The sequence below is a fragment of the Harpia harpyja genome, chromosome 12 (genome assembly GCF_026419915.1).
Source record: "Harpia harpyja isolate bHarHar1 chromosome 12, bHarHar1 primary haplotype, whole genome shotgun sequence".
NCBI lineage: Eukaryota > Metazoa > Chordata > Aves > Accipitriformes > Accipitridae > Harpia > Harpia harpyja.
Genome location: NC_068951.1, coordinates 34,706,638 through 34,729,847, shown reverse-complemented (window position 1 = coordinate 34,729,847; position 23,210 = coordinate 34,706,638). Strand labels below are relative to the sequence as shown.

At 43.5% G+C, this 23,210-nt stretch overlaps 1 protein-coding gene across 2 annotated transcripts; it reads left to right on the top strand.

Moving 5' to 3' along the window:
• Positions 1 to 6,824: 6,824 nt before the first annotated feature.
• Positions 6,825 to 22,322, top strand: SENP5 (SUMO specific peptidase 5). Of its 2 annotated transcripts, none has more exons than XM_052804892.1 (9): positions 6,825 to 8,027; positions 11,438 to 11,543; positions 11,695 to 11,842; positions 12,500 to 12,547; positions 14,459 to 14,536; positions 17,197 to 17,334; positions 18,994 to 19,077; positions 21,079 to 21,129; positions 21,220 to 22,322. In XM_052804892.1, the coding sequence occupies exons 1-9, from the start codon at positions 7,070 to 7,072 to the stop codon at positions 21,328 to 21,330; spliced, it is 1,722 nt and encodes a 573-aa protein (XP_052660852.1). In that variant the 5' UTR covers positions 6,825 to 7,069; the 3' UTR covers positions 21,331 to 22,322. The 2 variants fall into 2 exon arrangements, with proteins under 2 accessions (XP_052660852.1, XP_052660851.1); XM_052804891.1 differs by having other exon boundaries at positions 21,202 to 22,322.
• Positions 22,323 to 23,210: the final 888 nt, after the last annotated feature.

The window sequence follows — 23,210 nt, the reverse complement described above, 5'->3', positions numbered from 1 at the left end:
AAGCCCTGCCCGCAGCTCCCGTTGTAGGCGCAGCAGTTTGCTGAGGCCGGAGTAACAGTATTTTTTTGAGGTTTTTTTTGGAAACGCACCCGTGCATCGAGATACTAACTAACGGTTTATTTTAAGAAGTCGGGTTGTTTTGTAAATTCCTCATTTTGCGGCCGTTGCTGGCGTGCAGCGGGGGAGGGGGCGGCCGCAGCCTGCAGGGTCCCGCCGGCCCCATCCCGAGAAGGGCCGGTCGCCCTCAGCCGGGGAAGGGGAGCCGGGGCGGGGGGGGGGAGCTGCTGCCGCCGGGTGACAACGGCACCAGGAAAGGCCCGCGTGGCCTCTCTGCATCCCTGGCCCACGCGTCCCAGGCTGGCCACCCTTGCTCGGGCTTCCCGGAAGAGAAAGCGGGGAATGGAGGGAAGAACCGGGAGGGCCGGGCAGAGCAGGCCCTGCCCCGCCGGCGGCCGACACGGCCCCGGCTCCCCGGCCGGGCGCAGGCGCGCTGCCCCGCCGGCCGCTGCCCCCCCCTCCCCGCCCCGTCGCAGGGCTGACGCGGCGGCGCCGGCGCAGCGCGCTCCGGCCCGGCGTGCGGCGGGGGGGGGGGGGGGCGGAGCGCGGCCCTGGCGGCGGCCGGGATGAGCCGGGCGGCGCCGGCGGGCGGAGGTGAGGCGGGGGGCGGCGGCGGGCCGGTACGGCGGTTGGCGGCGGCCCCGGCCCCGCCCCGTGCTCGGGCCCCCGCGAGTGCGGGTCAGGGCGGCCTGGCTCGGCGGGCGGCTCCGGCTGGTCTCGCCGCGCGGGCCGGGGGAGCGGGAGGCAGTGCCCGCCCGCAGCTCGCTGCGGCAGCGCTCAGGCTTCTCTCGCCCGGGCTCGGCCCGTCCCCGGTGGCTGGAGAGCGGCGGGGCCGGGAGCGCGGGCGCCCGGACGCTGTCGCCGCGGGCGGGCGGAGGCCGCGGGGCCCCGCTTGGCGCCGTGCTGCCTCCCGGCCCTGCCTGCGTTGCTGCCCCCTCTCCTGCCCGCTCTGTGGGTGCCGGGGGCAGGTGCTGGTGGTTGTTGGTTCCTGGCGTTGTCACAGGGGTTTGGCCGGGCTAGCGGGAATAGGGAGTCTGGGGGAAATCCTGGGGCGGTGCGGAGTCGTTCAGTTCAGTCGTTCAGTCGCTCTCCTGGGGAGCACGGGTAGACTCTCTGTAACTACGAGACAGAGAGAGTCAGGGCGGTGATGGAGCTGGGCAGCTGCAGAGAGGGATTTTCAGTTGTTGCAAGAGATGTTTTTTTTTTTTTCCCCCATCATTGGGCTCTCGACACCACTTCTCTGCCCCCAAGTTGTCTTTTGCTCGCCTCTTTGCTGTGTAATCAGAGAGCTTATCTGCTCCAGTGCTGCTTGCCCTCCTCTCCCTGAGCCCTTCCAAACTGGGCTGCGCTGGTCAGGCAGGGATGGAGACCTCAGCAGGGGTGGCTGTCACAGATGGGGTGCTGAACCACAGGGCAAGGAACGGCAGAGCTGTGCTCCTCGGCTGAGGACTGGGTTTAACTAACGTGGTCTCCCCACAGCCATCTCCAAACTAAACTTGTTCTAGCCCAGACTTGTAGCTCGGAAGAGAAGCAGATTGCCTTTGGTAATAGCCTCGCCTTTACTTATCTTTGTGTGTGTCGCTAACACAAGTAGAGAAGTCAACTTTTTTCAAAGCTGCAGGAATATGTGTTTAATACTTGTGAAAATATACTGTTTCTTAAGGATAGGCTTTAGAAAACATCAGGGAGACCCTTGATCCCAGAAACGTGCAAGGACCTCAACTGAAATTTCAGCTTCTGTTCCCTTCACGGGTCTTGGACAGCAAAATTTGGTAGACTTTGTTTCAGCTAATTCCATGCTTCTGCTTTGCAGAGGTATTCAGGAAGGAAGGGACAAAGCTTGAGTGATAGTTCATTAAAATCTATCTAAAGACTGAAGATTAAAAATTATTTATGTCCTTATGCCTTACTTGTACAAAAGTAACTTTGGTTTCTTTAATCTAGAAATTTTTCTCTTTCATCACTCTCATTTGTGACAGTATTTCTCTTAAATGCTGTTTTATCTGACATACATATCTCCACTAATCTAGTTTAGCCTAAAGGAGGATGTTTCCATAAGTAAATTATAATCATCTTGCCAGAAATAAAATTCGCAGAAGTGTAGCCAGCCGGGTTAGGCTGTGGGTTAGTTCTTGAAAGCACTCGTTGAGAGAAGGGAAGAGACCAAAGTAACTAAGAGTTTAAGCCTTGCAGTGTGATAACTGAGGTCATGAGCTGTGTGCCCTGCTGCGTTCCCATGAGTTGGTAGCTTTGAACTTTGGCCATTTCTCTATGGTCTCGTGTTAATACGTTATGTTTTGTCAAAGTGTGTTTCCCTAGGGCTTGTTTTACCTCTGGGACAAAATGTTTGGTTAACAGTTCACAGAACTGTGCTGGGCAGGTCAGAAAAGAAAGCGAAGAGCAGATAGTTGCCAGCGCTGTGAACCTGTGTTACTTCTGCATGTGCTAATTGAATCATTTCAGACTTCCTGACCTTATCAGCTTAGTTTCTGGCCACGCTGTGGTTTGCAGAGAGACACCCTTCCCCAGCTTCCTCTCTCTCTTTCCAGTTTTGGATTCCAGTTGGGGGAGGGAGGGCAGGCATCTTCTTGCATAGCATATCCCAGCTCTCTAACCTCAGGCCTGCCTTCTCTTTCCTGCTTATCTTCTGTCCTTGAGAGCCTGCCCCAGATCTCCACTGGGAAAGGCTGGACTCGCTGGGTGTTGCAAAAACCGCTGCCTCCTGTGGGAGCAGGTGATGCAGGAATTACTGGTGCCTGCACAAGGCCGCGCTCCCAAGGCTGTTGGCTTTATTTACGTTACTGAGACTCTTCAAAACAATCTTCCCTTATATAATAGCAATATCAAAATCTGGGCAGTCTGGGTGGGGGGGAAATAGCAACCTGAGAGTTAGCAATTGCTCTAAAATATAGCATGTACCTGTGCTGAATTTGTTACTCAGTGTAAGGATCAAGGGCCTCGCATTCTTCCATTCTTCTTGTGTAGGTGTTCAGTGAATTTTAGGCCAGCTTTACGTTGAGCTGATACAAAGTCATGCTTGCTTGTAACTTGCCAGAGCTCTTGGGATAAGTCTCTGTTCTGAAAACTGAGTGGCTCCCAAATATGTTTTTAAAAGCTAGGAGTACAAAGCAAATTTATAACCAGAATCTGCCATTAGTACAGAGCTGTAACAGTTCAGGGTTGTCTTTGTGCAGTGCTTTTAGAGATTGTGCTTTTTAATATTTAATCATTTGCAGATGGTACGCCAAACAGCTGAAGGAGTGAGGACTAATGACGGTAAATTTCTTTCACTTATGGTCTTTGGAAGGTGTACATTTTGGGCTTTTCTGGGTTTAAGATTTTGCTGGTGTAGTCTTGGCAGCATCCCTGTGCAGTAGTGTGGCTTGTACTAGCCAAATGAGTTTTTTAATGGTGCAAGTTCCTTGACTTCAGAGGTTTTTCATCTGTGTCAATGTATGGGGCGAAGCTGTGACTTTCTCTTCAGGTTCTTAAAGTTTGGGTGGTGCTTGCTTTGTTTTTGGCCTTATGTTGCTCACTTCAGTTCCTTTTCTAGCAGTGCACTTTTAAGCTGTCCTTTTGCCTTGCTGATTTATGTTGCCAAGTAAAACCAGTAATACTCTTGTAGCACTGATGGAAAGTAAGTTCTTCAGGCAGCACCTCTAATTAAATATTTGCGTATGGATTATCTTTTGTCACTCTAAGTAATACTGCTATTAGAAAAGTGAACTGTTTCAGCTCCTAGGACTGGGATTAACTGCTCCTTGGAGGCCTTTGCTTTAAAGGGATCCAGACTCAAAACTGATTATGTTTGAGAAGGGAGAGGGTAGGGCAGGAAAGGTTTGCTTGGATTAAATGACTTGGGCTTTTTTCCCATTTTAAGGAGAAACTTTTGTGTATAAAAAAACCTTTCAATGTGAAGAAATCAGTGTGTGCATCACAGACAAACATGAAGTATTTTTTAATCCTGTAAGTTATAATGTGAAGCATTTTTTAAGTATCCAAGTTAAAAATGAAGCAGAAGAACAGGTGGGCAGAATAGCTGTCCTAAGATCTTCCTTTGTTGCAGTTTAAGCAGCTGAATTTCATGATGCTAATGTGCAAGTGAGCTGTTTTGATTGCTGTTGCAATTGATTGCGTTGAAACTGTGGCACCACTCTTGGCTCTCAGTTCAAGTTTGCCTCAGGTTCTTTTTGTTGTCAGGACTTATCTTTGCTAGAATCTAGTTCAGTATTTTTCCCACTGTGATCATTAGTTCAGTCTACTATGGGTGAAACAATGGCAACTGTAGGCGTTTCAGCTCCTGTGTAATCCCTGGCTGTTCAGAAAACCAGCCGTCGCTCAGCCGCCTTCTACATCTGAGGCAGTGCCCATGGAGGGAATGCTTCTTGTTGGACTTTGCTATGAGAGAGCAAGGAGAAAAGCAATGGTTCCAAATTGTTCAGGAGTGTTCTTAAAGACCAGCAGGTATATTGCACAGTTACTGGGCAAATGCATGTATTGCTGAGACTGAGAAGCAGTGAAACCATTACCTTAGTGTGCTGCGCTCTGCCAAGAGTACTCGAGACTTGCCGTGTTGGCAGAAGCCCCTTGTATACGTGGCTCTGTTGAGAACGCTGTGATTTTGCTGGGTGGGTTTGTTTTACCTGGATGGAAATGTGGCTGGAATAAGCTAGCAAGACTGTGGTTTGGCTGGTGTTTACTGGGGCCACTCAAGGAATGTATTGTAGGTACCGTACACAATACACAGACATGTAGAGTTTGTAGCCGTAAAAGCGGGCATAAACTGGATCTAGTGTAGAGAAATATGTAAGTGCTGGAAGAGCAAGTATGAGAAAATTGGCATGATGAGATGTTATGCCCTGATTTTTATGATAACTAAGTTGCATGGTGACTGGTAGAGGGTTACAAAAGAGCTAGACCCTATTGCAGTGCTTATGCTCTTAAGCTGTACTGTCTTGCACATCTCTGTCAGTGGAGGTAGCCGGGTTCTTTTCTAGGTTGTAGGTAGTGAACTCTGGACTCTTTTCTGTGTGGTGGGAATACCTTACCTGAGTGCTAAATTATATTCTTTATCCACTCTGCATTTCTACTCCCCTCCCACTCCTCCACAAAAAAAAAAAAAAAGCCACCTGCTGTTTGTGTCTAAGATGAGTAGAGTGAAAAATGCAGAAGAGCTTCTTAAGTCAGACTTTAAGTACCTGTTTTTGCAGGTGTCTAGCACTCGTATTTGCCTTTAAAGTCCCAATTGTTAATGTTTTATTTCCATTTATAGGCTCCTTTATTTTCGGCTAGGTGGTGCCTGCATGTAGTGCTTGGGACAGATGTAGCTAAGGGAAAATTTGTTACAATAGTTTGTAAGTCAGAATCAGTTGGATAGAGGAGAGGGGCAAAGTCCATTTCTGAATTTCAGAAAAATATAAACTGTTGTAAAATACAGGATGTGATGTACTTGGTGAGGCTGGGACAATTTGCATGAAACATATTATGTTTGTGTGGCTGATGCCTTCCCCTTATGTTTCTGGATTCTTCTACCTTTGAATTAGTATTTTTAGTCATGTAGTGAAGATGAATAGTTGTTACTATGCAGGCTGTACACTCTTGTGTAGTCTCAGATATATCTTTATTGCACACTTTGAGATGCAGGTTTTTAGTGGGGAAAGGGATTTTTAAGGTGATTAACTTGTGTCCTGCACTGATGTTGCTTTGTTAATGCAAAGATAAACACTGATTATAGAAGCTGATGGTGGTGGTGTCTTATGGAGTGAGCTGTTACTGTAAATATAGAGGTACCACTTCACAGAGTAAGCCCTGTCATTCTTTTATCTAGTCAGAGAATCAAAATTTCTGTGGCAGTATGTACACTGCTGTTCCTTTAAGGGAAGAATCTTTGTGAGTGTGTGAAGTGACTTCAGAGTACCTGCTAACATCTATTGCACAAGAATAAGCATTCACTTTGTACAATGCTGATGGAATTGGGTACCTGCACACACATGTTGACTAACTTGGACTTCAAAGTTTTGTTTTTCAAAAGCCTTTTGAGGCAACCTAGTTAACCGTGCTTGCACTACAACATGCGTATTGAGAGAGATTTAACCTCAGGCTAGAGAGTCAGAAATTACATATAGGGAGCATGGGCTGGGTGGGGATTGCCTGTTTATTGCTTTACCTCAAGGGAAGGTAAATGAGAAGACCCCGTTTACACACCAAGCCATTGCAACTCTTGCTTCTTTTTCCTTTTGGTGCAAGTGAGAATGTCCTAGGGAGTGTGGGATTGTGTTTGGAGGACAGGTGGAATTTTAGATAGGTGTGTTGCCTGAGGAATGTGCCTTAGTGTTTTGCTATTATGTTACAGTCCAGATAACTCTGAATTCATTTCCCTTATTCTTTCAGCTGTTTTTCAAGATCATAATGCAGCAGAAAAATGAAAAACCATAGAAGACATTTGCTTTGGAAAAGGAGTCAGTTGCTGGCCCAGTCTAGAAGATGGACCACTGGATTTGGGAAGCTTGGGAAATACTGCTTCCAAAAGCAATTTTTCCTAGCTAAGAAGAAAAGACAGAGTGCTCAGCTAGTCGTGAGCTTAAATCACAACAAACTGTACAGAAGGCTGCAGTGCGGAAGGCAGGCACTTGAGCTCCAAAGCAAGTGGGCTCCTGATGTGCCTCTAAATGCAGAAACCGATCAAAAACCTACTGTTGAACTATACAGCTTTCCTTACAAAACTATTGAGAGCAAAAAGATCCCGTCCCTATCACGAAGCCCAAAGCCCATCTGGAGAAGCAGTAAGAAAACTCAACAATGAATCCTTTCAGAGTGAAGATGGCTTGAATGAAGAATTTGAAACTGTCGCTATTTTTAATAGCATCTCTGGCAATATCCATTATGTCTCATGTGTTACGCTGGATGGTGCTGCCTTACCTGTAAAGAAAGCTGGTTTTGTATATAGCAGGGAGGAGAGCAATAATGGTGAGGGCAACACAGTCCTAATAGTTTTAAACAACTATAAAAGGAAATGCTGTTGCAAAGGGAGTGGAATGGAACTTGTGGCCCCTTGACAACTATAAAGAGGTCCAAATTTAACCATCATACTGTAAAAAAGAGATCTTTCTTTATGATGCATAAGAAACTTTCTATGGTTAGGTTTTGGTATAGAATTATAAAATCCCCAGAACTTCGAGCAAGAAGCAAAACCTGCAAATTGAGAAAAATCAAACCAAGGTGGGTGGAGAAAGTTACGAGGGACCATCAAGAGACGCTCCAGCGGGATTTTGAAAGTGGATTGTGTAATTGGCTTTCCTACTGGAAATCTAAAAGTAACAGTCTTTGGAACTGGTACAGCTTATCAGATATGAACAATAATACAACCAAATCTTTAGGTGAGGAGAACGAAATATGCGCATCTGAGATCTGCGGTACGCAGGATGTGTTACCGCGTGCTGAGCTGTGTTCTGAGGGGCCAGAATCCGGAGGGCAGGATGGCAGCGTGGATGCTGTCCTGCCAGAACTGCATGCTAGAGCTTCTCCGGAGGCAGAGACCTTGCACCAGGTGGAGACCAATGGGGCTCTGGCAGAGGATCATTGCTCTGACATTTTCATCTCCATGGCAGGAAAAGAAATTGCTGGTTCAGGTCAAGATGACGCAGAACCTAATGAGGTTATGGGTGTAGATGGAATGATGCTGTTGCAATCCTCTCTGCAGGATTCTGATGTCAATGATAATTTTGCAAATGGACCTTTATCCATGGAGCTGGCACAAAATGAGGACAGCTCTAGCCAGATGGAAGTAGAGGGCTCCTTAAACCTGGACATTTTTAGTGCAAAGTTACTAGATCACCCTTACTGTAAAAGTCCTCTTGAGGAGCCTTCACCAGAAAGCACAGGACTAAAATCAGGAACTCGGAAAGGAGGCAAAAGGAACAGTCAGAAATCTTCCCGGGTGGCTGATGAGCAGTTGGCAACGTGGCTTTGTGGTATACCTTTTATATACCTTAGGGCTTCCAGGAGTTCCTGAAAACTGCTGGATGTATCATGGAGTTTACATGTTCTGTTAATTCCTTTATTAAAATGGTTTCTTACTGTGAATTGTTAAGGGTGCTTAGCATAACATTTAATGAAATGAGGCTGCAAAGAGGAGAGCTGCATGAAGGAAGGACAAATCAATGCTTATCTGACAAGCTATTTTGAAGGATAGTTGCATGGTGTCTCTGCTTCTTTTGGTTTAGAGAATACAATGTAATTTAATTGGAATCTTTGTGGAATATTGTTGATAGGCATTCTAAATGTCTTCTGTCATATGGTTTCAGAAGATGATATGGGGTTAAAGCTTCCAATTTTTTAAATGGTTGACAATTATTACTCTTAACTTGGTTTTTGAAAGTCCTTAGTGTTCTAATACTTTCTTCCAGCCTTATCCTCTCTTCCTTTGCTCTGTCTTAGACCGAAACTAAATAGCCAAATATTGTTCATTGTCACTTAGTTTTCTCTACGATTGTTCCTAAAGTAGGCTTAATGAATCTTATTAGACAATATTTTTTAAAAAGGCAAGACTAGTCTTAGAAAAGGTTCAGCAAAAAGTCTTTGGGATTTTTTTACTCAATGCTGAGCATGCAGTATTTGATAGTCTCTCTAAAGAGGAACATGGTAAAAATAGTAATCAGTGTCTTATTTATGTATAGCAGCATACTATACACATAGTAAGGAGCAGTAAGCTAACACGTTATGCCACCTAGTACCATTAACATGATGTTCAAGTTTAATGGTGTTCTGGTAACTGAAGAATTCCTTTGGAGAAATTGGCTTCATAGATTCCCATAAACCTGAAGCTGGTGTCAACTAGTGTTAAAGGGATTGTCTGAAGTTTGACATTCTCTGATTTTTTTGCCCGCCTTTTTGTCCTTCAATTTTGCAGTTGATTCTCTAAAGCAAAACGTGAAGAAGGAGACACTGAACCTCAAAAGATGATCTAGCTTTCCGTATCCACAAGTTAGTGTGGAATGTGTTTCTCTGTGGCTGGCTTTATTTGATCCAGAAAGGACCAGGCGCTATGTGAGAAATTGAGAGAAACTGTGGTACCACAGTGAACAGACCACTTCTGCAATGGATTTTAACGTTTGTCCAGCAGAAAAAGGGATGTAGTCCTTCTGTAACAGTCCAGAACCAAGACTGTATTAGGGTGGCAAAGGTCAAAGTTTTGTGGTCTGATAGGCAGTCATGTTCTTGTTCATGGGAGGCCTGAATAACTTAAAAAGATAAAATTAAAAAGACAGACAGCAAATGCACTAAACTTTCCCACCCTTGATGATTTTAAGAGAATTCTTTCCTGGCTTCTGCATGAAGTAGGTGAGACCAGTTTCCATTTCCTTCAGAGTTGAGGGTTCCTCTCTGAGGATTGAAATCTACACTACATACACATTCATACTTGATAGTGTAGCACTTCTGAGTTTTCTCAGTTGAAAAGCTGTAAAAAAGAATTCTAATTTTGGTATAACTATGTACAGGAGTTCTTGCCTGTTTAGGAGTGTTGTTAATCATTAACTGCACCCTAAAAGATACTGCTAATCTGGCAAGAGTTCCTAGGGTAGATGCATGAAGGAGATGTTAGGGATGCTCTTGGGTTTTGAATTTCTCTGCGGCAGCTGAACTCAGATGTTAATGGGCTGCGATATTTAGTGCGTTCTGATGTGGTATTAGGTATCAAACAGAGCTCCATGGTAAATCCTGTTCATGATGGGTGTCTGATCTTGCACCTGGTCTGAACTTTGTATTTTCCTCCTTGAGCTATTCAGCTACACCAGCCCAAGTGAGGTCAGAGTCTAGCTAGAGGTCTCCTGGAGCTCTGCTGCTGTTAGTTGTAACTACAAGAACAATCCTTCCTCTGTGTGTATGAATAAAAAGCTTTTAAAAATTTTATATATTAAAAGAGAATAAGTTACACTTATAAGCCACATGCACTGTCAATCTAGACTTCTAGCCAGAGTGAGAAATATCCTCCCTGTCGCAGTCTACTAAGATGTAAGGGATAAAAGTTGTTAGGCAAGTGTGTGGCGGAATTGTGAGGGAGGTTACTTTCCCATGAAGAATGCTTCCTTGTTGTCTGATCTCGCTCTTCAATCCTCCCTTCCTTCTGTCGCACATCCAGGTGTACTTCTTGCTATATCTTCACTGCTTTTCTCGGCTCTTTGTGTTTTGTCCTTGGTCTCTCTCCTTTCTTTTTTTATGCTTTTCTTAACTGCTGTTCTTCTGACACTTTTTTCTGTTAGATGTTTCTCTTGTCTTGCTTCTTCCCATCCTGATCTTTGAAAGTTTTCAGGAAATACTGTTAAAGCCTTAGTAAGCAGAGAGCTGAACATACACTGCACTGTCCAGTGATGCTCTCTGCCGTCACACCCCAGCCTGAGAAGAGTCCTGGAGTTTGGGTTAGTGTAATTTCCCTGGACTCTGATCTCAGATCCAGCTTTCTGTATGCAGCACGTGTTTGTTGCTGCATTTGAAAATTCATTTTCAGAAAGCTGGACAACTTGGTCTTTTTTCTCTTACTAGGAAGTGTTGAAATCCTGTTTTCCATTCTCATTCATTCTCAAAGTGGTTTTGGATGCTTGGGTGGGGTTTATGTCTCCAGTGTTCCAGTCTTGTGTATGAGAAAAAAAAAAAATCTATTTCCTAGGTTTTTTAATTCCTCGAGCATTCATATCTTCATTATTTCCTAGTCAATACCCTTTGCTTCTGTTATTATGGTTGCCCAGTGCTTTCCGAGGCAATGGCAGGCTGACATGGCTGTCCATGTCACCTTAAATGGCATCCCTAGGATACAAGGGTAAATGAGTTAAACTTGCTCAGAGTCTGTCTGGTGTCTTTTCCATTCACTGTGGTGGCTGCAGAGGAACTGAACAGACTGCAAACACTGGCAGCCAACGCTGCTTACATTTGAGGGGAGTAATTCTGCATACCGTAAGGACAAGATACTGGGTTTTCAATGAAAACTGTTGCAGAAACTGATGGCTTTTCGTATTGCAGTAAAATTATTTAAGATGCAAATTGAAATAGGCAGGGGGATGGATTCTCCTCATAGCACTGGTATAATTAGTTTGATGTAGATATGTGTGTATATGGCAAGAATGGGGTCTGATCTCTTCCTGTAAAGCTGAGTGATCAGATTCCTGCTTTTTTATTTTTGTCCTTCTTCCCCTACCCCCGCTTTTATTTAATGTTGCCAATTTGAACTTAGTTTTCTTAAATATATACTTGCCGTGTGTGGTGCTGTGTGTTGGTTGGGTGCAGAATTGCTGCTTGTACTTGGAAGAAGTGACTGCTTTATTGGACTAGTGAACTTGGAAGGTTTTTTTTATATGTTTGCACTTTCATTTTTCTGATATATTTAAAGGATTCCTAGATGAAGTTATGAAGAAATATGGCAGTTTAGTACCACTCTGTGAAAAAGATGTCATGGGAAGATTAAAAGAAGTCTTTAATGAAGATTTCTCCCATAGGTGTGTAGCAGTATCAAATTCTAGACTTTGTAAAGGACAAATTGCTTTGCATTGCTACTGCACGCTCCACATCTAATGCCTAGCAGAACAGAAGTCCATTTGACATGACCTTGACTTTTTTTTTTTTCCTACCTTTTCAATCCTGTTTTAGAAAACCTTTTATCACCAGGGAAATCATGAAGTATCGGGAAAAACATCCAAAAACCTCCACTTGCAATTTCCGGGTCTTCTATAATAAGCACATGCTAGATATGGATGATTTAGCTACACTGGAAGGCCAGAACTGGCTGAATGACCAGGTCAGAGATACTTGGTGTTTATGTGCTTCCTTACCCCTTTTTAGCTCATTTATATTAGGATATCAGTTGTTCACCTTCTGCTACGTGATAGGTGGACTGTCCTTACTTTTCAGAAGTAAAAGAAGTGTTGAGCAGCTCTTACAATGGCAGGTGCAATAATAGTGGTTACAAGTTGCAATAATAGTGGTTACAAGTCTGGAAGATGGGAGGTGTGAAACCTAAACTGTTTCCTTCTGAAGAAATGATATTGCAGTATTTTGAGAAAATAGTGGCTACCCATATAGGTTTTAGCATCTTCCCCCCATCCCCAAGCTTGAGCAGATTACAAGAAGAGTAGAATGAAACAGCAGACTGTGGCTTACAGCCAAAAAACCAAGAAGGCTGCAGTGCCCAGGGCATGCACCAATAGACTTAAATTGAATTAAACTGCGTTTCAGATTGAGGCAGACTTCAAGCAGCCAGTTACAGTCTCTCTCTGGGCTGACCACTATTAGTTCCCAAGTGCTTGTCCTTCAGACTACAGCAAAATGTTACTATAATTGCTCACCTCCCTGTTGCTGTTTTAAGCGTCAAGGGTCCTACGTTTTATGGGAACTTGTGAATTAAAGTTTTTCAGAAGTATTCTCTACATATTCAAATATTTACTAACTCTTACAGATAATTAACATGTATGGTGAACTCGTAATGGATGCAGTCCCTGAAAAGGTGAGGGTTTTTGTTATTATGCAAATGTACCTAATGAGAGATTGAGAGGGAAGGGTGAAACATTGAATATTTCAGATGCAGAATCGAGATTTAGCTCAATGATGTTCTGAGTGTTTCCATTACAATTTGTTGCTATCTACTGCTCAAATTTTCTTCCTTGCCTGTGCTAAAAGAGTTTTCAGTGCTGTGGCTTTTGTTTCAGGAACTTACTGAATTAGCTCTGCAGGTGGTCATTATGGTAGCCTGATGTTACTGATGTACCTGTAGAAGACAGGTGCCCTGTTTTTGCCCATCCCACTCTCCTTTCTCCCCTAGAGGTTTCTGCCTCCAGCTTATCTGCTTCCGAAGTGCTTTATCTGTGCCCTTGCTCACCAGTCTGGTGTTTCAGCTGAAATTTCTGATGAAGATGGATTTCTGCTGAGATGACAAACCATGAATGGTAGCATCTGAACCATGCACGTGTGCTGCTTGCACTCACCCACCCGCCCACCTCGCAGCTGTGGGGGCCGTAACAGCTCAAACTGTGTCAGCTGCCTGCCTAGTGAATGTGAATTGATGCAGAGCTGCTTGGTTCCTTGGCAGTATTGACTGTGCAATACTTTGGTTTGTGCATCCTCAACAGAATACTTACTGCTTTCCAACTGCAGTGTCTAACTGTTGGTGGCAGTTAAAAAAAAAAAAAAAAAAGAAAAAAAAATCAAGAAAACACCCCCCCTTCTGTGACTAAATTTGCAGCAATGGCAATTATAAAAAGCCATCTGTTTACTAGTAGCACTGAGCAATTTTCAGGTGAGACCACAAAGGAAGACCCAAACAAAGCCATTTTTAGATGAGCTCTGCAGAACGTAACTTTTAAAATCTTCAAGCTCAGAAGAAAGAGCGTTGTTGCTTTGATTGGTGGTGATGGTGATTCTTCATTAGTATTCTCTGTACTTCCCGAGTGTGTGCTAGGGTTGTGGTATTGGAGATTGTATCTGTTTGCTTGTGTCTGCTTTTTCTTCATAGTGCATAATTGAAATCCTCATGGGAGATTTTGTGCTGGTACCTCAGAATGTGGTTTTGAAGTCTGCTGGCATAGCTAATGGGTGTTAGACACTGTGTTTTCAGATGCCGAATTTTCTAACTTTTTTTTTAAGTAATAACTTAAGCCTTCTACCACCTCTACAGTAGCAGAATTATTAAAAACAGATGTTGCAGATTTCCATTTGTATTAATCTGTTCCTGTAATTGCAAGAAGCTAAGCACAGGGAGTAATAGTGTTAACCTGGAGGTAAATAAATTTTTTTAACAAAAGCCTGTGTTTTTTGCCATAAATGCAGGGTTTTAGTTACAAAATGGATGTGGTATAACTTAAAAATGCTTTTAAAGAGCAGAATATTGTTTTTGTCTGGAGCTGGTCATAGTAGTTCAGCGCAAATGACCGTGTTGTTGGATTAAACCTCATAACTGTTTTGATCAATTATTTTTTTTTTGAGTCTCAGAGCTTCCAGCAACTAAAACCAGAAGTTACTTCCTTCTCCACCACCCCAGCTTTGCCAGTCCAGTGTTCTCTTCCTTAATCCCTGTAAAGAACAATAAAAACTAACTCCTTATCCTGCTGTTTTTCTCCCAAGTCTGTCCCCAACAAAAAATTAAACATGATATGCCTGAAGATACAAAAGTGTAAATATAAATGCTGCAGTGGCTCACATCATATATTATAGGGAACTAAGGCTTACTTTATTTGCTTGCTGAAGAACAGCAATAGTTTAGGCTTGGCAAAGCCTCTGTTTGTCCCTGCTGGGGTTCTATTTCTAAACCTGCATTAAATATTGCCTCATTACAAGTTGTTTTGTATAAATTATCTTGGGGGAAGGGGAATTACTGTGCATGAAGATTTCTGTGCTCATTCCTCCTCTCTCTCTTTTTTAGGTTCATTTCTTTAACAGCTTTTTTCACAGACAGCTCGTAACCAAAGGATATAATGGGGTAAAACGATGGACTAAAAAGGTACCCTTGAACTCTGTGTCGTCAGTGCTCTGGTTCTTCTGGGCTGGGTTGAATCACTAACTTGAAACTGGGTTACAATGTGTTATCTGCAAAGGATGGGTTTTCAAAGGAGCTACACAAGGTGGGGAGAGGTTAATAAAAATAGTAGGGTAGTACTATTCAAGTTAGTATGGTTATGTTGTGAAAATGTACTTTGAATGGCTTCATCTTCAGTGGTAGGTTATCTCTCTGTGTATTTTCATGCAAGCTGTTAATTTAGCTGCAAGGAATGTCTCTTACTGCTCCTGACAGTGCCAGGTACACTAATCTACAGGAGAGCCAACTTAATTCTGCTTCTTCCTTTAGTCTCAAACTGGGATTGTTTGATAAAATCAAATTGTTACTCCTGAGTAACACATACAGGTCCTAGAAAGCAGAAATTAGAAACCCATAGTTAATAAGCCAAACTGTTGTTCACATGACAAGAACAGAATTCACCTTACTTTCCAGAACCCATAGCAGATCATGGGTTGTGATGTTTTCTGAGGTAGCTAATACAAAGAGCAGTGCTTTCTTTTTTTCTGTGAACATTTGTCCTTTCTAATATGGGAGATGAGGCAAGGCTAATCAAGGACCATGTTTGAATGTACGATCTTTCTGCAGAAGCACTTAAATAGCACGCATCTGTGAAATGCTAGAGATGAACTCATTATCCAAATATAAAATCTATTCATATAATTTATCAAAATCTCTTTAAAGAGAGACTGAATATTGGTGCTTAATATTCCCAGATTTTTTTTTTAAATGTTGTTTTTCTCCAGCAACCCAAGTTTTGCAGAAACCCCAAAAGTGAAGGTAGATGCTGAAAGCAGAACCTGTATTCCTGTTGCTGCTGAGGAGGGACCAGATGAGAGCAGGACAGTTGTTTAGACATTTACACTTAAATTTCTGAAGAATCTGTAAAGCAAGAATGAGAACTAAGCAGTTTCTATTGGAAGGATTCAGTAGACTGCTTTGTCCTACAACATGCAATTAAGGGGAACTTTTTTCTGCTTTTTAAACACACCAGAGTATTGTACCACGTTTTATAAGTGTGCTCTCCTGGGATGCATGAGGCCAGAGCCTAGAAGGACATGCTCTTCTGCCTCTAGCCGCAGTGGTTTCAAAGCTCCTGTTTGTGTCTGTCCCTTCTGGCCACCAATCCGATTGGCACTCCTGCTCTGGTCCACTGCCATGTCAGCTAGCCGACTGCACTCTCGGTGAAGCGAATCTAGGTTGCCAGTGTTCTTTCTGTACATCAGGTCTTAACTAAAGACCCTTCCAGCTTTTGGCTGCTTCTTTCCACTCTTCTGCTACAGGTTTGCACGCCTGCAGCAATCCCACAACTAGGGCTCACATGAGGACCCTTGAGTTTAGCATGGCTCTGCTATTGCTGGACATCACAGAAAGTGTAGTTCATTTATCTTATTCCAGTTTTCCTTTGTGGGCTCGGCTTGCTGCTGGCTAACATCTCTTAGCTTCTCTCCAAGAATGATGGATCGTTGTGGAGCGAGTGTGCTGTAATCTGGTCAGGAAGCAGTTGGGAGTTGCAGGTGGGAGCAGGGATCATCGATGCTTGTGACAATCAAAGTAGTGTTGTGAGCAAGGCTTGGCTGATAACTGCTGTGAATGCTCAGACCTTTTTGTGTCTTCAGCTTCCCACTGTTACTCAAAAAATACACTTTTCTTTTTTCTACAAACAACCTGGCTTTACCAGTAGTGCAGCAATTATGTACTGTTCAAATTGCACAGTGCTTAGAAAAAAAAAAGTCAGCATAGAAAATCTTCCCACAGGATGAGTTCATTTAGTTCAGTATTCTATTTTTGCTTATTTTCTGGACTGTACCACCAAAAACCCAGCAATTAGACACCCGTTTCGAGAGGAGCTGGGAGAAGGAAGATCATGAAAGGCCCTGGCTTGGCTGCCTTCCAAAAGCATAAGGGCTCATCTGCCACACAGACACCGGGGGTGTTGTATCTGATCTACTTGTTCTGTACTTTAAGACCTTCTCCCTTGTTTTCTTGCCTGTGACCACAGTACATCTGCTACAAAGTTGAGTTCAAGAAGGGATGAATCTGCTCTGCCTTCACCCCTCCTTTCCTCTGCTCACCAAAACATCGTGCACTCCTCTGCCTTCCTCTGACAGGTCACAGAGCCTGTGTTATGGCAGAGGGAGTCAAACTGCACCAGCTTGCTGGTTTTGTGGGGTGTTTATAGTCACAGCTGCTTCATCTGTCACCTATCCATGATGCAGCTCTGATAGAAATCAGTGGTGCTTACACTGCAGGAGAGTCATTACTGAAGATATATAGCTAACCCAAATTAAGGCTCGATTAAGAAATCCCACTTCGACGCAGATACTGAAGTGCAATGTGAGCAGAATTTTGCCACAAATACAGTGGTGACTAACTCTGGTGCTGTACAATGCTCCTTAGCCACTTTCTGGGCTGTAACTGTATTTTTGTGCCTGCTAGTAAGTTATCTATGAGATAAACATGAGGAATGTGGTGAAAGAGTGGAGGGGGCAAAAAAAGACTTCAGTTACGGGGTGGCGGAGAGGAGACTTAGACACGATTAATCTCTTGCTTTGCTGTGTTCTGCCTGTGGAATTGTCTCTAATGCATGTTGTTCTTCTTGCTAGGTGGACTTGTTCAAAAAGACTCTCTTGTTAATTCCTATTCACCTGGAAGTCCACTGGTCCCTCATTACTGTGAACATCCCCAATCGAATTATTTCATTTTATGATTCCCAAGGCATTCATTTTAAGTTTTGTGTAGAGGTAAGAGTGACAGCTGTGTCTGCAAAGTTTGAACTGTTTTCTTAAACAAACAACCCTCCCTTTTTCTGTTCAGCCTTAAACTTTAAATGCAGTATTGTTGTCCTGCCATGTATGAAATGAGAATCAGCTTGTCCTGCTGAGGAGTCTGAAGCACAGACCTCGAGGGTCACACCAGAGCTGGGAGTTGAGGTCGGATTGCCTATTCCCCAATTAGCCTGACCATGTAATCAGCACACCTTTTGTGGCTCTGTCTTGTCACTCCCACAAAAAGCAGGGGCTCAAAGCCAAGTGCCATAGGGAAGCAGGCTAGCTAGAAGCAGAGTAAAGGCAGTTCTCTCAACTGCTGAGGGACTTGTGTTTAGGAAATAATAAATTGTGGTCGTTTTGGGGGGAGGTTGCCTGGGTGAGAGAAGAGGACAGAAGATCCTGTAGTGCTGCCCAGTGGGGTTTACGTGTTACTGTGTTATTAACAGCATGTTGCCTTTTTCCTCTGCTTGCATTGGTACAGGGTATGTACCTCTGATTATAACCCAGCAACCTTTCAAAGCTGCAACCTGAACACTGAAGTTAAATTATCAGTCTTCCTGGTAAAAAGCAGCCAGAAAATTTTTGCTGGGACTAGCAAATCGTGATGACCCTCTTACAAAAGCTAATTTTGTCAACTTAATTGCTTGCTTGATGCAGCAGCCCTCTACTTCTAACTGTGTGTAGTTGTTGGCTTACAGAAGAGTAGTAATTATTGTACCCAGGAGAGTTCCCAGCTAGGACTTCTGAATGAAGATACTAGTTTCCTACTGGCATTTGCTGAGGATGAAGCTAATGTTTGTTCTGGGAGCGAGAGACCTCATGCTCTCCAGCTTCTTTACTTGCATAAACCAGGGGTCCCTCTGAGCAGCCTTACAGTCTCTCCTGCAGTCTTGCAATGTGGCCTCTCCCATCCTGCTCCTGGCAAGGCATTTGCACTTAAATGTCTCACAAACACAAGATACCTTTATTCCTGCCCTTTGTAGAGAAAGGGGGGCCAATACCCAAAACTCCACTGTGATCTACCCGCTAAGGTGAATGTTAGTGTGCTGGAGTGTGTTTAAATTGTGCTATAAACCACCAGCCTGTTTACAGAGAAGTAGAAGGATTTGCTTAACCCAAGACCATAGGCTCATTTATCTTGCTTTCTTCTTTTCACTTGTGTCAGATTATTTTTTCCTGTATGTCATTAAAACTCTCCCTAGAGCTTTGTTGGTTAGCTGCAGAACTCAAGCAGGAAAATGCTATCATATTGAATGTAAGGGTCTTGGTGTCAGTAAGCCAGCCAGGAGAGAACACATGTCAGACTGCACTGGGTGTCTCTGCATGGCTGAGAGCACTCTGACTGTGCCTAAGTGCCACATCTAGTCTAGTATTAAGTATACCAGTGTACGGTGGGGCTGAGGGGTGTTAAAGCTCCCCTTGATAGACCAAAATGAGCCTTGATGGTAGAAGGTACAGCACCCATCAGAGTTCACTTCTTTACCTCTAGATCTGAGCTCAGCTCCTAATGCTTAATGCTCACCTGAAATTTGTCCTCATTGTCAAACGGATACCAGCAAAGATGTCAATGTCTCTCTCCTGTTCTTTAGCTGGTGAATAATATTGTTGCTTTTTTCCCTTTCCTTTTTAAAGAACATTCGAAAGTATTTGCTGACTGAAGCAAAAGAGAAGAATCGCCCCGAGTTTCTTCAGGGTTGGCAGACTGCTGTGACAAAGGTAAATGGCAGCACTTTGAGCCCTGGAGTCTGACTTTCTGGGAGATTTTTAGGAGGCTGCTTCTTGCCCTGGTTTCAGCTGGAATAGAGTTAATTTTCTTCCTAGTAGCTGGTATAGTGCTGTGTTTTGGATTTAGGATGAGAATAATGTTGATAACACACTGATGTTTTAGTTGTTGCTAAGCAGTGTTTACACAAAGTCAAGGACATTTTAGCTTCTCGTACTGCCCTGCCAGCAAGTAGTCTGGGGGGAGGGGGGGACACAAGAGGCTGGGAGGGGACACAGCCAGGACGGCTGACCCAAACTGGCCAAAGGGATGTTCCATACCATATGACATCATGCTCAGTATATAAACTAGCGAGAAAGGTGGCTGGGGGCCGCTGCTCGGGAACTGGCTGGGCATTGGTCGGCGAGTGGTGAGCAATTGCCTTGTGCATCACTTGTTTTATATATTCTAATTTATTATTATTACTATTATTATTACTACTACTACTACTATCATCATCATTATTTACCCTTTCTTTTCTGTCCTATTGAACTGTCTTTATCTCAAGACATGAATTTTACCTTTTTTTTTTTTTTCCAATTCTTTCCCCCACCCCACTGTGGAAGGGAGTGAGCGAACGGCTGTGTGGCGTTTAGGTGCCTGCTGGGTTATACCACGACACTTCTAAACCCATATATTTGTACCAGTAGTAAATTTTTTTATGCTGACCATGTGGAGGGTGCTAGGAGTGACACAAGTGGTTACGCGTGGGAATTAGAGCTCTGTTGCTCGCTGAGCTCCCACCAGGTCTTTAATACTTTCTGCAAGTGACTTGGTGATCTGGGCCTGATCTCTGGACAATTAAATAGCCTGCAGCAAAACCTGTAGCTGGTGCCCATGTTGGCACAAGGTCAGGGACTGAATGAGCTGGAGAGTCAGCTTCCTGACTTCCCCCGAAAGGACTGTTCCGAACTATGCCAAATGGATGGGATTTGGTGAGAGAGGGAACAGGCTAATGCTGCTACTGCCTATATTTTATATTTGCTATGGATAGAGGGCTTTGGTCCCCAGGGCTGTTTGTGGTACATCGCATTTGATCACAAGTAAACAAAGTCTGGCAACAATAAAAGGGAATAACTCGTGTGTAGTGTAAATGAGGGAATATGTGATTTCCGTAGCCATCCCATAATGGCTCCAAAGATATAAAACAGGTCATTGCACACTAGACATACTCCCAACAGCTCCCTCCTCGCACAGGATTATTTTTAGATGCTGATACAATGATGAAATGATTCCTCTCTGCACTCATGCACACCCTGTGCAATCAGAGTTTGTCCTTTTGCATTCTGTGAGGTAGAAGATCTGGGAGTTGAGGAAAGATAATTACTTTTCCTCTTCAGGTGCCAGAGACATAGCAGCACTAGTGAGTGGAACTTCTTAGCTCCACATATCAAAATTGAGCATGTTTGAAGAAATAATGAAAGTTGAAAGTTATTGTTTGAGACTGCCTTGCTCAGTCCTGTCGCCTGACGATGTACCACTCTTCATGTTCTTTGAGACCCTTTGGTGTGGCTGGGGGAGGAAAGCCACTGCCGGTAGCATGGGTGCTGAGAGCAATCTTCCTCTAGGCCTGTGTGACTGCTGATATAGTTTGGTCCTGTGTAAAGCAGATAATGCTGTACAAACATTTATTTAAACTAATTGAGAAGCTGTTCTGTGTAGGTCACTAAAAGAAAATAAACTTGAAAAAGATTTGTAATTTGTTCTCTGTCCTACACTATATATTTTTCTAAATGTTAGGTGTTATTCTAACAAGGTGTTGAGTGTCACCTTGCAAAAGTTGGGATCAGAATAAGTAATTACAACTCCAGTTTCTAGTGTGGCAGAACAGCTAGCTCTGAGAACGAGATACCCAATCGTTTTGCCGAATCTCCTTTTGGACTTTCAGCGGGACTTAGAGAATAGAAGGATAAGAAAAGATCTAACGTGTCTCTTCTTGTTTCTTTTCCTTTTAGTGCATTCCACAACAGAAAAATGACAGTGACTGTGGGGTTTTTGTGCTCCAGGTAAGAGTACTGCTTTTTAATAATCGGTGGCCTGTATTGTTCATATAGTAAACGTCCTTTTTTTCAATCAAGCCTTTTCCTTTTCCTCAGTACTGCAAGTGCCTCGCCTTAGACCAGCCTTTTCAGTTCTCCCAGGAAGATATGCCCCGAGTGAGAAAAAGGATTTACAAGGAACTGTGTGAACGCCAGCTAATAGACTAATAAAATGCAGCCAACCTAATTTCTCTGGCATTTCTGACAAGTTGCAGCTGGTGTTTGTGTACTTGAATTTCTGAAAACTTCCGTGAATTTTGAGCGCTTCTCAGCTGAGTGGTGTGGCCACTGTTGTTACCTCAATTTTTTGACAAGCTCTTTAACTGGCAGAACATAACAGACCTGCCATAAAATATTCCTTATGTCAGTTTGGTTCTCTTATGTTCTTTCCTGTATTTAATATTTATTATCTCAGCATGCATATAGGCAAAGCATGCAACTAAAACCATAAAACTAGATTTGGTGCACCTTTGAGATGTAGCTAGAAATGACAAATACAGGTGACTTTGTCTGGAAACATAAAGATGCATGATATGTTTTCTGATGCAATAATGCTTTGAATGTATCAAAAAAAAAATAATCAATGCCATAAAAAGAACAGCTAGAACCTATTTGGTAGTTCCATTGTCCCTGTTGTGGCTGTATAATACTGAATTACCACTTTTTAGGGTGGCTAAACTCATCTAGAGATTTAATTTGTGGAGACCCCTTTTTTAAATATTTCAAGTTGCTAATAAAGTTTGTTCTGTTAACATTTATCCATTATCAGCCTGTCCCTATAGATAAAAAGCAGCCTTTGCACAAATAAAGCTTCAGCACTTGTCTGTATAATAAAAAGTACAAAGGTGTTCAGTCAGTCAGATTGATGGTATGTTCCTATATGCTGCAGAAGTCTCCATGATGTATGTATTAAGGAGAATTATAAAGCTGGCCCTGAAGAGTCACAGCTTAGATACTAAGATAAACTCCTTGGCTGTAACTGTTTAAATCTCAGATGGCTTTGGCTCATTTTTCAGTTCCACAGTATGCAGTGAAATGTACCATTTCGGCATCTCTCCCTTCAGCTCTGTCTTCAAATGAACTCCCGTCAAGCTTGTCATATTTAACCTCCCATTGGCTTTTGCCTTTGTTCAAATATAAATTAATTCATTTCTGCTGCATCTGCTGTTTGATTGTCTCAAACATCCCTAGTTTTGTTTGCATTCAGTAGCACCAAAGGGTCTGGCTGGGAATAATAGCACTTGTGATGGGTGCTGTACAAACACAACAAGATTATGTTATTCTTCTCCAGAGGAATGGGAGGCTGTGAGTCCATCACTGATCTTTGCTGTGTTGCTGCACTGGGCAGGGTTAAGTGAGAGCAGTGGATCTTGAGACTTTTGGTTTTTTGCCTTGATCTGTAAGCTATGATGTGCTCCTTGCTGAAGAGAGCTACTTTTGTTTGAAGAGACTGTTGTGTGGGACTGCTACACCAGCAAATGTCTTCACTGTGGTTTTCTGCCAGATAAAGGAGTGAGCCCAGAGGAAAACTATTTGCAATGCTACACATCATCTGTTGCACAGCTTCACTTTGTGTCTGTCCATAGCCCTGACTTCTGGTGGAGGAAAACCACTTCGACTTCCCTGCCTTGCAAATTAATTCAGGCTTGAGCTAAGCCAGGTGCAAATCCCTCCTAGATTATGGGAGGGAGCAGGGAGAAGTGAGGGAGTGCCAAATGCAGTCAGGCCGGGAGATGGAAGTGTGTGCACACTGTGCTGTGCTAGAGAAGGAGGTCCTGCAGTATCCTTGTGTGTTCCCACTTCCCCTTGTTGGCAGCTGGCAAGGGCTGGCTTAATTTAGCAAGATAAGGAAGGCCTTAAGCACTTGGATAGATAATTTAAACAAGGAACTTATTGAATCAGAAAGAACCTTAAGACCCAGACTGGCTAAACATACATTTGCTCATTGTATGGTGCAGAGGACCCCACAGCACATGGTTTCTTTGTGTTTCCCTGATGTGTTACTGATACAAACAGCAGCACATTCCTGGGGCGAGTGACTGTGAGCA

Coding starts and splice junctions, on each gene's coding strand:
- SENP5 (XM_052804891.1), top strand. CDS start 7,070: ATGCTGTTGCAAAGGGAGTGGAATGGAACTTGTGGCCCCTTGACAACT. Junction 8,028..11,437: donor GTTGGCAACGTGGCTTTGTG/GTATACCTTTTA, acceptor ATATATTTAAAG/GATTCCTAGATGAAGTTATG. Junction 11,843..12,499: donor AGAACTGGCTGAATGACCAG/GTCAGAGATACT, acceptor TAACTCTTACAG/ATAATTAACATGTATGGTGA.